This window comes from Trachurus japonicus, chromosome 5, assembly GCF_045865225.1.
Source record: "Trachurus japonicus isolate A0001 chromosome 5, Traja_1.0".
Classification (NCBI taxonomy): domain Eukaryota; kingdom Metazoa; phylum Chordata; class Actinopteri; order Carangiformes; family Carangidae; genus Trachurus; species Trachurus japonicus.
In genome coordinates this window covers 2636392-2652658 of record NC_140911.1, presented here as the reverse complement: position 1 = coordinate 2652658, position 16267 = coordinate 2636392, and the positions used below count along the sequence as shown (strand labels likewise).

Here is a 16267-nt window from a genome sequence, read left to right as displayed (position 1 = left end):
TCACAGAGACGCATGGAATAAAAAAAAAAAGCTCATCTACCTTAATCTATTTCATAAATCTGTTGCCACTTTCTTAATATTCACAAGTTTCATTAATCAAAATGGCGGTGTGTTTCCTTCCCTAATATCAGGTTTCATTTTGTTTGAAAAGATATAAAGATTAAAAAACCCTTCTGAAGCTTGTAAGTAGGTTGTGAAACAGAAACTTTTCTTTTCTTTTCCCCCTGTTTAAACATAGTGAACCGTCATAAGCATGAATTATAACAATATTAATAACGTGTCTGTGTGTGTGTGTGTGTGTGTGTGTGTGTGTGTGCGTGCATGTGTGTGTATACAGGGCTGGAGCGGGACAAGTTTGACAACAAGACGGTGACTTTCGAGGAGCACATCAAAGAGGAGCACAACATGTGGCACTACCTGTTCTTCATCGTGCTGGTGAAAGTCAAAGATTCGACCGAGTACACCGGCCCTGAGAGCTACGTGGCCGAGATGATCAAGGTAAAACAAACACCGCCTTCTGGCATGACATTCTTGATTGTCTGGAGTATATGTTTCAAATGACTATACAATTTGATGTCAGCTCAATGTATTTTTGTACCATGGCGCATTACATATCCAATCATTAGCGGACAAATATTTAATGAAGATATTATTATTATTATTATTGATTGGAAAACTATAACAAGGAAATGGCTACAACCCAACGCACCGACACTGGAAGACTGGCAAGGGACTGTTCACGATTCACGAAATCTACATCATGGAGAGACTGACATTCGCTCTAAAATTGCATTCGGAGAAATTTAAGAGTTGGTGGTCCAAGTGGATCAGATATATAAGATCACAGAGACCTGAACTGCTTTAAGTACCTCTATTACATGGCTTGAAGTACCAGTCTATTAATCTTGATGGAAAAATGAGTAAATGTGACTTCTTTTGTTCAAATGTTCTTATTTAAAACATTGTAAAATGAAAGGGAGAGTAATAGCTTGGAGAATATGTTAACACAATTGTCCAAATACATGTTTTTGTTTTGCTCTGTATGAGTGTAATGGTACTGAAATGACTTTGTATGTTTCTCCCTGATAAAAATAAAGTTAAAAGAACAAAAAAAAAACACCACCTTATAAATAATAATAATAATAAATGTCCCATCAGACCACAGTTTCCTGGAGGGGGGGGGGTGAGTTTCCCTGTTTGATGACTGACACATTTCTCAGCCTTATTCGAGCCCCGTTTTTCTGTGGAACGAGTGCATCTCTGTGACATTTACACAACCCTCGCTGACAGATGAGTGCGCCGGGCGTCTCCTGTTTATGTCACGTTTTAATCCATTATCTATGATGGTGGTGGAGAGATCATCAGGTTGTGCAGCTGACTCAGCCCCTGGTTGTAAACGTGTCCTGGCCTGCTGAGCGCTCGCTCCACGTACACCTCAGTACAGTAATCTGTTCCTCTTTCTTCTTTTTTTCTAATCTCAACTGACAGACACGGCAGCACTCATGCACATTTAATGACACCAACAGATGGGTGTAGATAAACAGGAAGTCGCTGATCGTATGTGCTCAGTCTGCAGCAATAACTCTACGCAAGATCTTCCTCTGAATTCAGACGCTGGTGTCATCCGGAGTTCACACTGAAGCATTCATGTTACATCACCTCTCTGCCTTTTCTATATTAAAGGGACTGTGGGACAACAAGGAGTTTTGGAAAAGCGAAGCGTTTTCACACTACATTTATGAGCCTCCGCGCGCACCGTGAAATTCTTTGACCGGCGCAAGACAGACTCATGTTTTCATTCATCAAGAATTAAAGTCAGAGGTTCAAAGACGATCACATACCGTCGTAGTTCCGACCATAAACGGCGATTCGGCGGCGTTATTTTCATGACTCGCCACGAAACTGAAAGTAAGGAAACGCTGGGTAAAAACAAGGGGAAAAGAAAAGAAAAGTTTCTGTTTCACAACCTACTTACAAGCTTCAGAAGGGTTTTTTAATCTAAATATCTTTTCAAACAAACTGAAACCTGATATTAGGGACGGAAACACACCGCCATTTTGATTAATGAAACTTGTGAAAATTAAGAAAGTGGCAACAGATTTATAAAATAGATTAAGGTAGATGAGCTTTTTTTTTTATTCTATGCGTGAAAGATCAGAAGAAAACCAGTCCAAGGATCAGATAGCAGCTTTACTCTTAAGTACAAATTCAATAACATGGAGGGATTTGGGTGGAAAAACTGAACCTGTTGGTTCATGTACACGTAAAACTGAAGAATAAACAAACTGGATCCCAACGTACGCGCTGGCAGTTCTGTGGAAAGAAGGAAGGAAACCATTCAAGAATCTTCTGGGAAAGTCATGAACTTGACTCATTCTGGGAAAAGGTACATAACAAAATTAAAAGACATTCTGGGATATGTACCACCGTTACACCAAATGGATGTAGAGGTATGTAGTTGTGACTGATCATGTCCTGGACAAAGATATTAGAAGAGGAAGAATAGAAGAATAGAAGTATTTAACCAAAAACAAGAAACTTGGTGCAAGACTGAAACCAGCCGCTGTAACTCAGCAGTTAGAAATCATAAGAGAAGGCTTGGACTGAGGGAAAGTGTGAAAAAAACAAAACAAATATAAATATAATATAAAATATATAAATAGATAGTAGACGATCTTGGCAACAAAATGACAGAATACAGTTGCAGCTTCCAACGAGAACATCCCGACTAAATTATAGGTTTGAACTCGAGGAAATGGAGCCTCAGCCATGACGACAGGCTGTCAGACAGACGTCCCTGAAACAGCAGTCCCTTTAAAATCTAAAATTCATAACTTCACAAAAATTTTAACGGATATTCTTGCGTGACCCCCCCCCAGGAGCACAACCTGGACTGGTTTCCACGGATGCGAGCCATGTCGCTGGTGAGCAGTGACGCGGAGGGGGAGCAGAACGAGATCCGGAACCTGCAGGAGAAGCTGGAGTCCACCATGAGGCTGGTGGCCAACCTGTCGGGCCAGCTGACCGAGCTCAAGGAGCAGGTAGGTCATGGGACCCCTCAGCATCCTCCATCTCTTTTTCACACACCGCTATTAAAGGGATAGTTCACCCAAAATTCAAATTTCACTCATTATCTATACTCACCCTCATGTCGACTAAGAGCTGGGAGAAGTTTCAGAGTCCTCCGTGCATTCTCTGAGTTACAGCGGGGCTCGGCGTAGCAGTGCATGTCCATATAACGGTTGCAAATGGATACCAAGTGTCTTCGTAACAAAAAGACACACCAAAAAACATCCAAATACCTCCATAGTGCTCGTCTGTAATGTCCCTCTTGTATTGAACATGAGAAATTGTTCCTAAATAAATTTAATAAGTCTATCTCGCGAGATTTGGACGGACACAGGAAGAGCAGTGCTGGGAGCTTCAGCTACAAACAAGCTTAAAACATAGACTTATTTAATTTTTTTCGGAACAATTTCTCATGTTGGGGCTTCAATACAAGAGGGACATTACAGACGAACACTATGGAGGTATTTGGATGTTTCTTGGTGTGTCTTTTTGTTACGAAGAAAAGTGAGCTCCGTTCGCAACCGTCATATGGACATGCAGTGCTGCACGGAGCCCCGCTGTAACTCAGAGAAGGCACGGAGGACTCTGAAACTTCTCCCAGCTCTTAGTCGACATGAGGGTGAGTAGATAATGAGTGAAATTTGAATTTTGGGTGAACTATCCCTTTAAACCCAAGAGCACCATGTTTTGAGTCAACCATGGTCTGGGTGAATATTTAATCCTGATTGGCTTAAAGGGTTATAGGACACCTATAAAGACGTTCCGGTCAAATTGCCTGATGATGATGATCTTTATTATTGCGCTAGTTGCTAACTAGGACTGCAACTATTTTGATTGTCAACTAATCTATCATTTATTGAATCCGATTAATCAACAAATTGGATTATGAACCAAACAATTTCTCAATGGCTATTATTTATTCCAAGGTAATTTTGGTCTTCTTTAGACTGCATAAAATTTGGTTTTGAAAAATGCTAATGTTAATGTAAAAAGCCAATACAACTCCATCTATACGTCGGTAACTAGCGAGCTAACAAGCTAACTGTCTTACCGAGGGGAGTCTGAGTCCGTGTCATCCATATGCCCGACGTGCCTCCACGTTAGCCTCACGGGATCTCGTCATGTTAAATAAATGTGCATTAATGTAACTGCTTTTGGGTCCATTTTTAATGTAAATATTAATATTTTCAGTAACGCACCAGGTTAGAAAGTTCTCTCTTTGTACAATGTGCAGCATTAGTTCTGTGAAAATCTCTTTTATAATCAAGCAAAATTGGTGTTAAAACTGAAATATCTCTAAATGAATCAAAATTGAATCAGAAATCGAAACAGATCAGGACTCTGTAAATCAGAGTTGAATCGATTCAGTAAATCAGTAGTGATACCCAGCCCTAGTTGCAGCTTTACATTAGAGCAGGTGGCACAGACAGGCAACCCAAGTTAATACCTTTAAAATGTCAGTTTTTCAGTATTTGTTGTTATTGAACCATTTTTGGATGAGATTGTTTATGCACGAAGTGTTGATGGCGTGCTGTACTGTTTTTTGATACAGTGTACAGGCACTGTAAAAAACACTACTGTCTTTTGCAGTGCACTGCAGTGCAACAAGTGTTGCACTGTTGACATCCAGGTCTTCTTTCTTCATTTCTACATTATTGCAGCAGAGAAGCTTCAAACAAAGCAGCAGACTCATGAACTAACGAATCCACATCCTACTCGTCTTTGTTTCCTCACAGATGACGGAGCAGAGGAAGCAGAAGCAGCGGATCGGTCTCCTTGGGCATCCCCCTCACATGAACATCAACCCCCAGCAGCCTGCCTGAGGGACCCGGGGCCCCGTTCCACTAGTGCCTGCACTCCTGACGGTCTACCACGCGTTAGACACGGAGGAACGCCAAAAAAAAAAATAGAAAAAGCGCGTCCTCCTCTTCCTCCTGTACGTTTTTTTAAGGTCGATATCTGACTGAATACTTTGGGCACAGAGACACCAGCAACAGAACTGTGTCTGTGGAGGGAAAGTTATCTGAGTATGTTACTCATGGTCTGTGTGTGTCTGTGTGGGTGCAGTGTTGCACCAAATGCCGCACGGGATGAAACCAGTCCTGTCGGCTCAGGAGATGAAGAAAAAAAAAAGAAACACTGACTACAGCTTTACTACCCTGAATGCCTTTCTGCATTGTACCACACTGACAAGCATGCCAAAGTTCAGCCATTGTTCCTGAGTGAGTACTCCTCTCAAGTGGCCTTGTATTGAGGTTTAAAATCCTCAGTGCTGCACCAGCAAACTCAGGTCACATGTGGATTTTGAACTCTACAACACATTATTTAATTTTCTTTTTTTTTTTTTCCTTTTCTTTTAATTTTTTTTTTTGGTCTGACAGCAATAGGAATAGTTTATAATAATATGCAAATGTCTAAATAAGAGTGAACTATTTTTGGGAACTGGTATTTGCTTTTATATTTGAAATTATAAAATCGTATATTTAAAGATATGAAGACAAACGACTCATGAAGAATTCACCATATTTTCCACTCGTTCTAAAAATGCTGATTTAAATCCTATACGTTTGTTGTTTTTTTCCCATAATCCTGTATAATCTCACGTGAAGTTTCCATTTGTTCCAGGACACTTGAGACAAAAACAAAACAAAACACAACAAAGCCTTATGAGGACACACACACTAAACACTTGTTGTCAGGAGAACTAATATAAAAGCCTTGAGTGAACCAATACTGGAGGAAAAGAGCCAATCATGTGACTGCTTCACTCCAACACCATGTTAATGTTAATGATCGGAATTACATGGAGTCACATTAGAAGCAGGGAAACCAAACGTTTTAAAGCATTTTGGAAGCAACGGTAAAAGTAAAATCATATTTATTATTATTTTTCTTCTTCTGTGCACTTCATTATTTAATCTTCCTTTAATTAATACATTTAGTCCTGAAGCACTGATGTTTTTTTTTGTTTTTTTATTTTATTTTTTTCTTTCGTAGCACACAAATGATTGTTATGGTTTGTTTGGTCACTTTGTAAAAGATCCACCACAGAATGACTGTTGGAGTGTGTGTGTGTTTGAGTGTATGAGAGTGTGTGTGTGTGAGGTAAAAAACAAAACAAAAAGATGAACTAACAGTTAAAGCTCTGCTCAACCAAACTAAACTTTTCTACCAACAGATGGTTTGTGTCTGAACTGTGCAACTGTCCATTCTTGGAGGCTATTTAAATAAACAAGTGTGTAAAACAATGAAGATGATGAGTGTCGAACAATATCTGTAAAAGTTCCTATAATGCTGTGAAGGTATTTTCTTTCTACTGTTTCTTAAACAACAACTACGCCACTAAAACAACACTTAGAGTGGCCGTCAGTCACTAAAACCTTTATAAAAATCCATATGCTTTGTGATATTCTCATCTACTCTGGTGCAGTTGTAGTCAAGGAGTTGCTGAATTCATTCATGGCATCTTTATAGTACATAGATTCGTTGCCATCATGGTGTTTCCCACTGTGTAAACCAGAGGAGAGAAGACACAGAAACAGTCACAATGAGTTATATTCTCTCTCTGAGGTCTTGACTTTCCATTGAGACCAAGACAATGCATATTGACCTAATAATTGTGGAGCTATTCTTGATTTATTTTTGGGGTTTAGGTCTGTTTAGGTCTGGTACAGTAGGTGCTTCACTGAGGAGCTGCACAGAAAGACCAACATTTCTTAATTTTCTGGCGACTGAAATCTGAAATCTCATCAACAGGAGGAAGTGTGCTAATCTTATACTATAATCATGTTGGATGAGGAAATATGTTAAACATGTTGCATATGTGCACGTTGCACAGATGTGCAAATGAAAAGTATAATATAAAGATTGTGTATCTCAATCCAATAAACACACATTTTGCGCTCAGGGGAAAAAAAACTCAACTGCATTGAAACAGCCTATTGTAACACTCCTGACAGCAACTTCCCATTTGTCAGTGCACCATAAACAGGATATATTTAAGAGCTAATTGTTTTTGACCAGTATACATTACAACATTATCCAGTTACCAAAGCATTTGGTCCAATAAGAAAACACACGTTTCTTTGTGCTGCGCCCAAAACAAGAAACAGCAAAGAGGTGTTTTTCCCAGATCTTCCCCAAGAATGTTACAAACTCCACAAATGAGCTCAAACAAAGATTCATCTGTCCAGATCCCCCCCACCAATGCCAAAACAAAAAAATGAAAAATGCAGCTCTTCATTGCATTACATTTCCTAGATAATGTTCTAAGGGGCTTTCCAAAGTTGTTGTGGTTATTTAATTACAGCTAAATCACTGATGGTCATCTGGCATCAGACTAATTACTGAGCCTGTCTCCATCTCCTTTCTATGGACTCACTAGGAATTTCAGAGTATCACAAATTTAATTTTAAGTTTTCAGTTAAAGTGGCTCACGTGGTGCCGAGAGGATGGTGAGACTTCTGAAACTCTCAGTAAGAGTCAGGAGCTTCTCTCGTTCCTGAGAAATACACGCCTTCTCTGAAACTAGCTACATCAAGTTGTGTGTGTGTTAGTTTCAAAGTTATAATGTCACCTGAGAATCTGAGAAGTATAATAGACTCCTGGCAGAAAGCATCAAGGTCAGACCTTATATACTATTTATTCACCTTATAATCAAGAATGCATCAGTACAAATTATATATTTGTTCCAAATTCCTCTCAAACTCTGTGACTTCCGACCTCTGACTTCTGTGTTCCTCCATAAAAATACATAAATTTAGATGAGAGATTAAATTTAGAATATTAGCCTACAACTTTCCTCCAATCACATCATACTGTAAGTCCAATAACTTTTTTATTTTATTTAAAGGTTTAAGGATCAGGGACATTGCACATTAATAAAAACATTTAAACAAATGTAAACATGCCAGAATTAGCTGAAAGGCTATTTTGCATCTGTAGTCCCTGGACTGATGTTAAAAGTCACCCTAAAAGAAAATAAAAAAATTTGGATTATCAATATACAAATAATACATTCAATGATTAAAAAGCTGAATAGTGGACAAAAGACAGAGAGCTCAGCGAAGGTCAATGCATACACACACAAACTAACATAAAACTCAACTCAAACAGCAGCCGCTACAGACAAAACAGAAGCAACCTGAAGCAGCAAAAAAGTACACAAGACACAATAACATTATACACATTGGACACATTAGAAGCCATGCACAAAAAGCAACAATACTAGACAATTAATACACTGACAGACAACATGACGGGAAATTTAACTGTGATAATAGATAATTGCTCACATCTTAACAAACCAGAGCTTCTAATCATAATGGGCTCATTAATCCAGACTGACTTCAACAAGCTGAGGAAAAACTTCAAGGAATCACCATGTAGAATAAAAAAGTAAAAAAAAAAATTATATATATATATTTTATTATTATTATTATTTATTTAGCAGCAAACATGGTTAGCACTCTGATGCATTTCAGGAAAACCAGCATTTTAAAAGAGATACATATGTATAGTATAGGCTATCGTGCACGGTGCTGTGTGCTGGGAGCTGCAGCAGTGAACAGGTGCAGCCACCGTGTGCCGGCTGGATGTGCTGGATGTGCTGGCTCTGCCCTGTGCTCGCTCAGCTCAGCTCAGCTCAGCAGGCTCCCGGGGCCATGAGGAGCTCAACGTGACAGTCGGTCCCGCCTCATGACAACACGCACGGACTCCACGCAGCCAGCCATGCTCAGGTGCACGTGGTTTCTCCCGCCAGCGCGCTGTTTACACCACCAGAGCCCAAAACACACACACATAAACACACACACATACACATACACACAGCCTATACCCAGGTACAACACGTTGTTACTGGCTCTTATAATTATTATTGATGATGTTTTTTGTTTAGTTTTTTGTCATGTGGGAATAAAATCAAACATAATGAACTGATTAATAGACAGTGATGTGATTCAACAGGAATAGGCGTGCCATGCTGCACGTGTCATGGCACGTTGGATATAAAAGTATAAATAAATATACAAGTGGTTGATGGTGTTTGGTTTCTTCAGCCTTTTTAAAGCTTCCTGCCTTCACATAATAAAAACACACAAACACACACCTGGTGAAGTAGTTTTATGAAACCCTGCAGGGCCTTTCTTAATCTTCTGTTAATACATTTGAAAGAAGAGCAGTTCAATTTGGGATGGTGTTTGCTAAAAAGCTGATTTTACGAGTGTGGAAAACGGACTCTGTGCCTACTTATAATAACTTATGGTTTGGAGAATTGTCAAACACTTTACATCTGGAGAGACTGAGATTCTACAATGAAGATAAGAGGGGATACGTTTGATAAAACATGGGACCCAGTACTGAATTACCTTAAAAATGTGAGTGAGCCCATAGACACTGGCTATAGTAGCCTACAAAACCTCAGTGCAAACAAGAGTATGATCTTGTATATGTATATTTATATTCTGTCTATAGTATATATTCATTTTATGACCATGAAATATCGTTGTAATGCTTGATGTGCTGTATGCTTTACTTTTTTCTTATCTTCTCTTTTCCTACTTATTTTTTCTCTTCATTTTATATATATATATTTTCATTTTTCTCTATTGCAAGTCAATAAATATATTTCTTAAAAAAAAAAAAAAAAAATCCTGCAGGGCGTCATTTCTGCCTTTAAGCCACTAAAAAAAACAAATCTTTATTTTATTGTGTTGTTACTGTTTTATTAACAGACCCACTCGCCTCTCGTGCCCGGGGCCTGAGCTTGGTTTTCTGCCAGTTTGCATGCGTCTCTCCCTCCCCTCCCCTTTCCTCGCGCTCACAGCGGCGGCGCGCGCAGCCTTGTTTCCATACACTTCAGCGTGGTGGTACACGGGATCCGCCACGCTCCGCCCTCGCGCCGTGACGCGCGCGGCCGTCCGCCCACTGAGGCTCCTTATCGGCGCGGAGTGGGCGTGGAGTGGGCGGGGCCTGCCGCCGAGGAGACAGCGCCGCTCGACACGTGAGCCTCATGTGACGGAGAGGTAGGTCGGTCAGAGCAGAGCCGAGGCTGAGCGGAGAGTCAGAGGGTTTATTTAACTCGTCGCTCCGTCCTCCCCCACTTTCCCCCACAACACGCCACCAACAGGGTTCAACTCCCTTCCTGCTCGCGGCGTGGAAAGGAAACCTCGAGGACTAACTTCAAAAAAAAAATATAGAGAGCAGAATCTGAGCTCTGACAAGTCAGCCAAGCCAACATTTTGACTTGTTTTATTCTCTCTTGCTCTTTTTTTTTTTCCTCTGGTGCATTGGTTTTTGCTTTGCTTTATTTTATTTTATTTTAAATCACAAGTTTATTTGTGATTGCGTTGGGGAAAAAAAAAAAGTCGCTCGACTCTTTTACTGCGTAACTGGATAATAAATAAAGAAGAAGCAGAAGAATGGAGCGGATTCCGAGCGCGCAGCCTCCTCCTCCTCTGTCCAAACACCAGGCTGAGCTGTCAGACGTGCAGGGGTAAGTTTCACTCTCAACTCCTCCATGATGTCGACTAGCTGGCTCTGATTTGTATTTATTTATTTACTTATTTATTCAGTCAGTCACAGAAGCTCATGTCTCACTAAAGTGTCTCTTCTGTCGCTGCAGGATGGATTTCCCCATGTATGTTTATAAACCCCGGCGCGGGATGAAGAGAGGAGAAGACAGCAAGGTGTGTATTTATTTTTATATATTATTATTTTTTTTATTTTTTTTAACTTTTCCAAATTAAATTACAGCCTAAATCCTAAAAGCTTTTCTTACAATGGTGAAGGGGAAGGAATTAGGCTGCTGCTCCTGTAGTCCCATAAATGGCTGACCTAATTTCTGCTGTGACATAACTCGTGGAGAGGAGGAGAGCTCCCTACCACCGCCTCTCTCTCTGCCTGGCGATGTGAATGTGAATGTGAACACACTGAGCTTCTCTCAGGATCAACGCTCATGTGTTTTTGTTCTTTTTCATTTCTCCTCCTGCAGGAAACCTACAAACTGCCTCACAGACTGATTGAGAAGAAAAGGCGTGACCGGATAAACGAGTGCATCGCGCAGCTGAAAGATTTATTACCGGAGCACCTGAAACTCACGGTGAGTTCACACTGTGGAGCTGAGGAGGAGGAGGAGGAGGAGGAGGAGGAGGGAGGAATGGGGATTCTCCGGGTCTGATGGCGGTGCACGCGCGCACGCACCACCGTGTGGCCGCGCGCTGCCACTGCAGCCTCGAGCTGAGTGCGTCAGCAGCCGAGTTGATTGACAGCTCGTTCTCGTTCCTGCCTGTCATGTTATGTCATCGCTCAAAGTGGGGATTTTACATCCTGAATCAACACAATTTGAAATTAAATTCAATTATAACAAAGTAATAAACAAGAAACTAAATTATTTATGAAATTAATAATATTATTCTAGACCATAATTAACATTTCTTCATCTTTATTTCTATTGGTTCTTGTGTTAGTGATCATGATGATGTGAGAAACCATGTGTTAGTGGGTAGGAAAGCTGATTTCCTATGTGTTATGTAAGAGGTGAGGATGTGCTGACGGTGTGTGTGTGTGTGTGTGTGTGTGTCTCCTACAGACTCTGGGACATCTGGAGAAGGCTGTGGTTTTAGAGCTGACGCTCAAACATGTGAAAGCCCTCACCTCACTTCTGGAGCAACAGCAGCAGAAGATCCTCGCTCTGCAGAATGGCATTGAAATTGGTGAGTTCACACACACCCATACACCCACACAACATCATTTAAATACCCAGTGACAGGAATTACAGGCAAAAAAACTGACTTAAAACGTCACTGTAGCTGCTGGAGAAGAGATTGAGATGCAAAAAACCCAGGAAATTCTCTCCTCCCTGTTAGTAGCAGAGTTTCTGACTGTGTTTTTTCTCTCTGTGTTTACAGAGCAGCCTCCCGTCAGCCAGGAGAAGTCAGAGGAGATGTTCCGCTCCGGCTTCCACATGTGTGCCAAGGAGATCCTCCAGTACCTGGCCAGTCACGAGACCGAGGGAGACTTCGCTCCGTCCCACGTCATCAACCACCTCCACAAGCTGGCTGCAGAGGTTCTGCAGAGCCCGGGTCGCCCTCGCACGCCTCACAGCCCCCAGCAGCAGCACGAGGAGAAAACCCCCACCTACCACCACCACCACCACCACCACCACCACCACCAGCCTCACAACAATAACAACAACAACATCAAGGAGATGCACACCAGCAGCAGCAACAGCAGCAGCAGCAGCAGCTCGCCCCCGAAACCCAGCAGCAGCAGCAGCAGCGAGGGCTACGGGAGGAACTGCGTGCCGGTGATCCAGAGGGCCTACGCTCCGGCGAGCAGCGAGCAGAGCGGCAGCGACACGGACACGGACAGCGGCTACGGAGGCGAGCTGCTGGAGAAGAGCGAGGTGCAGCAGCAGCAGCAGCAGCAGCAGCAGCAGCAGCAGAGGGGCGGGGGGCGTCCAGACTACTACGGCGGCGGCCATGAGAGCCAGCTGAAGCGCTCCGGTGGCGGCGTCAAGCAGGAAGACGACGAGCCGCACCACAAACGACCCCGCGTGGTGATGGAGTCGTCCGAAGATGAGCTGTTGTCGGGCGGAGAGTCGTCGTCCGCTTCGTCGTCCTCTAGCGGCTACGGCAGCTACATGAGCGTCTCCCCCAACCACAACCACAACCACGCTCCTCCTCCTCCTCCTCCTCACCCGCTCTGCATGCCGTTCTACCTCATCCCCCCCTCCGCCGCCGCCGCCTATCTGCCCATGCTGGAGAAGTGCTGGTACCCCGCCGGCGCCGTGCCCATGCTCTACCCCGGCTCCTCCGCCATGTCCAGCGAACGGGAACGACCGACTCCACCTCAGCTGGTGTTGTCTCCCCGCGGGGGAGGCTCCTCCTCGCCAGCGCCAACCGCCATATCTCAGACCCCCATGGACTCCCCGGCCCTTCTACAGGCACTAAAGCAGGTACCACCGCTCAACCTGGAAACCAAAGACTGAAAGATGCGATGAGATAAGATGAGAGGACGGACGGAGAGACGAGAGAGAGAGACAGTAGACGAAGAAAACTGAGCCGTTCCATAATCCATCCTCGTCCCCTCTCCTCTGTCCCACAGCAAAGCAGAGGACTTTTAGAAATGATCAAGGAGAGATGGAGCATCCATCCACACTCAATGGGGGAGGTGCAGAGTTCTGGTTGAATGTTAAATGCTCAGTCATATTACTCAGCGCAAATGTATCATATAAACTGGACCTACACACCCTACACACACACACACACACTTGGTTGAATGTAAAGAAAGAAAGATGCTGCTGTTTAAAGAAAAAAAACAAAAAATATACTATATAAACGCCGATGACACTGATGCATCTCACCTGTAGCTGTCGCCATAGAGAGATAAATAAAAATAAAAACAACATCTTCGTACTCTAGAAGTCATTGCACCAAAAATGTTTTTAGTGGTAAATGTTTCACCCCGAGTTTTTGTCACCTGTGTCCTCGTAGGTCACCGTTAACATCACTGAAAACAAGCGCCCCCCACTTTTTTTGGAAAGCAGACACTATGATGCCAGTATGACATCGTAACATAACAGAACATAACGTAACATTAGGGGGCCTCCCCAGATGAAGGATCGGGCCACCACCACCACACGACCACACTGAATGAGACGTCTTGTTTTTCATTGACAAACACGACAGTTGAGATGGAGTTTCTGTAATTATTGTTCATAGACTTCTTGTACATTTCTATTTTTGATACCTTGTTCTCGCATTCGCACTGTCCCAATGTGGAGAGAGCTCTACGACGGAGAGAGAGAGAGGGGCAGAGTCAGTGTGGACTTATTGTACGTTGTGTACTCAGAAACTGTGTACATACTGTAGCACTGTGCTGGACCTGGTCTGCATACTCGACATCTGTTTCCGCTCAAGTCAAACCTGGTGTTTGTTCTTGCTGTTGCCTTTTTACTTGTGAAAAGCTGATAAATCGCAGATGTTCATTCTCTGTACTGCGTTTGTATGAATACTGGAGTCAATGGAGGAGAGGAGGAGAGAAGTGAATGTAAACGTTTTACCAGAAGACTAGTTTTCTATAGAAAGAGGTACTTGAGATTTTATATTTTGGGACCTACACGAAAGATGTTTGATGTACATATTTTTGTCTATAAATGTTGATATACATTATATAAGTGTATTAATAAAGTATTTTTTTTCCCGTGGAAATTTGCTTTGACTGTATGTGTGTGAAAGGAGAGAGTGTGTGCGTGTGTTATGTGTGAAAACATCTAGTCATGAATTTCATCTTGTCCACGTTCGGTTCCTTTCACGGCACCAAAACAGTCATGTCACAGGGAACACTTATGTAATGACGGCGCTGCTGCGGCCCAGCTCCCCTGCTGGGCCACCGTCTGTGCCCACCAAACAAGTAAACACACATGAACGTAAAAAAAAAAAAAAAAACTGCTTCTGTTAATATCCTGAGGAAATAATCATCATCCATCTGCATGATCATTCCTGTGTTTATTACTGGTGGCTTTATCAATCAATGTAACATAAATACCTCCTAGACTTTATACTTTACACTCTTGGCACTATACTTTGCATTCTGCAGATGTGTGAACATTAACAACACAAGCATAAATCATAATAATTACCACTCATCATCATCACAACCTGTGTTCAGCAATCAGCATATTCAGCTTTGTCATTGCTCTCATACAATCATAGCTTCATCTCACGCTGCACATAAACTCTTAAAAACACACATTTCATTATTAATGTTTCTCATCATTTCCGTGCTGCAGGAGTGTTGTTGCATTGTTCCATATTTGGGTTTTACTTTTAATACAAACTCAGGCCGTGACCTGCAACCTAAATGGCACGGGGCCCATCTAAACAGAGTCTCTGGTTGTTGCTGTTGCTGTTGCTGCTGCTGTGGTCATGAGATCCCATCTGCAAACTGATTTTAGAAGTGTTGCTTATCCATGATCTCAGCCAGCCAACGGTCTTTTAGTTAAACAATGCCTTGAGCATTTCTGAGTAGTTAAGGTCCCTCGGAGGCCAAGCGGTTAAGATGCATCATATATATATATAACCAAACTCCCGTCTCACCCTCCCACATTGTTTCCTGTCTGTTGCTATTTCTGACAATCTCTCCAATTAAGGGCAAAAATTCCTCAAAAAAAAATCTTCCACTGTGTCACTTTCTGTGGTTTATTATTTTAGCCTCATACTTCAGATGAACACTCAGACTAATTCAGTTGTTTGAGAATTTTTAGCAACACGTTAAACCTTTTTTTTCTTCTTTTTCTTTTTTAATATATGGGAACTCCATGTCTTCATCATTCAGGAAAGTTATTCATGAGCACTGGCTTCATTTATTAGCTCTACAGTAGCACCCATTTGTAAGTTTACGTAATAATTTTTCAACAGTTTCATGAAAAAAAAGGCTAAAATGTGAAATTTTACAGATGTTGTTGAACTAACTTCTACATAAGAGCTGCCAGTTCTGCTCCCTCTAACCCTGTCAAGGCTTTGAACATAATATTCGATCAGCGAACCTTCACTGCCGCCTGCTGGAGACTCGCAGTACCTGCACCCTGTCAGTGACTTGTCAGTGGGGATGTCACCATTACTTGTTTTCACAATTACTGTAATCGAGGTATTAAACGCCACAATTAAGTGATCGCAAAGATTCCTAAATACCGTCACTTTCCGAAAAAGATTACCGTATGTTGGAGCTATATCGGCAGATGTGTGCCAAAGTAAAGGTAGAGGCAGAGATACTGGTCCATACGTAACATTGAATTGGTAGGAATTTAAATGCTAGAGACGGTGTCATTGTAAAAAAAAGATTAAAATTAACTTAAACATTTGGTATAGATGACAATTACGGTAATGACATATTTCAAACACTTTAATAATTAGTCATATTTTAATAGATACTTTGTGTAAATAATTAGTAATGTAATTATATTTTGACTATATTTGATTTTACACATTAGTAGTGTTTGAAATTAAAGCAGAAGTAAGCAATATTTTTGTGTTAATATAAGTCTTAAATAGTTATATCTTATGACAGCAATCACTTACATAGAGTGTTTGGTCTGAAACACGGGTCTGTCAGTCACTCTGCTCTGCTGTAAGCCGAGGAGAAAACCTTTCTTGTATCCTATGTACAAGTTCTATCCAATGAGGAGAGAGAACGGCAT

The 16267-nt window shown here is 41.8% G+C and overlaps 2 protein-coding genes across 11 annotated transcripts in view; both read left to right on the top strand.

Annotated features, from left to right (window-relative positions):
* Window positions 1–6317, top strand: part of LOC146986774 (inositol 1,4,5-trisphosphate-gated calcium channel ITPR1) — a 117964-nt gene extending 111647 nt beyond the window's left edge. For all 10 annotated transcript variants that reach the window (XM_085775591.1, XM_085775589.1, XM_085775588.1 and 7 more), the window contains 3 exons: window positions 338–498; window positions 2880–3041; window positions 4806–6317. In XM_085775591.1, the coding sequence (XP_085631717.1) occupies window positions 338–498; window positions 2880–3041; window positions 4806–4892 (410 nt within the window). In that variant the 3' untranslated portion in view covers window positions 4893–6317. The remainder of the gene's footprint in view (window positions 1–337; window positions 499–2879; window positions 3042–4805) is intronic.
* A 3980-nt stretch (window positions 6318–10297) lies between these two features.
* On the top strand, window positions 10298–13170 carry LOC146986773 (class E basic helix-loop-helix protein 40-like). The gene is made up of 5 exons (XM_085775581.1): window positions 10298–10561; window positions 10691–10754; window positions 11060–11167; window positions 11657–11780; window positions 11976–13170. Exons 1-5 carry the CDS (start codon window positions 10488–10490, stop codon window positions 13055–13057), a joined length of 1452 nt encoding a protein of 483 aa, XP_085631707.1. The 5' UTR covers window positions 10298–10487; the 3' UTR covers window positions 13058–13170.
* Window positions 13171–16267: the final 3097 nt, after the last annotated feature.

Bases quoted from the DNA above. Each gene is read 5' to 3' on its own strand.
- LOC146986773 (XM_085775581.1), top strand. From the start codon at position 10,488: ATGGAGCGGATTCCGAGCGCGCAGCCTCCTCCTCCTCTGTCCAAACAC. The intron at 10,562-10,690 runs GTAAGTTTCACT...CTGTCGCTGCAG, and splicing joins GAGCTGTCAGACGTGCAGGG to GATGGATTTCCCCATGTATG. The intron at 11,168-11,656 runs GTGAGTTCACAC...TGTCTCCTACAG, and splicing joins CGGAGCACCTGAAACTCACG to ACTCTGGGACATCTGGAGAA.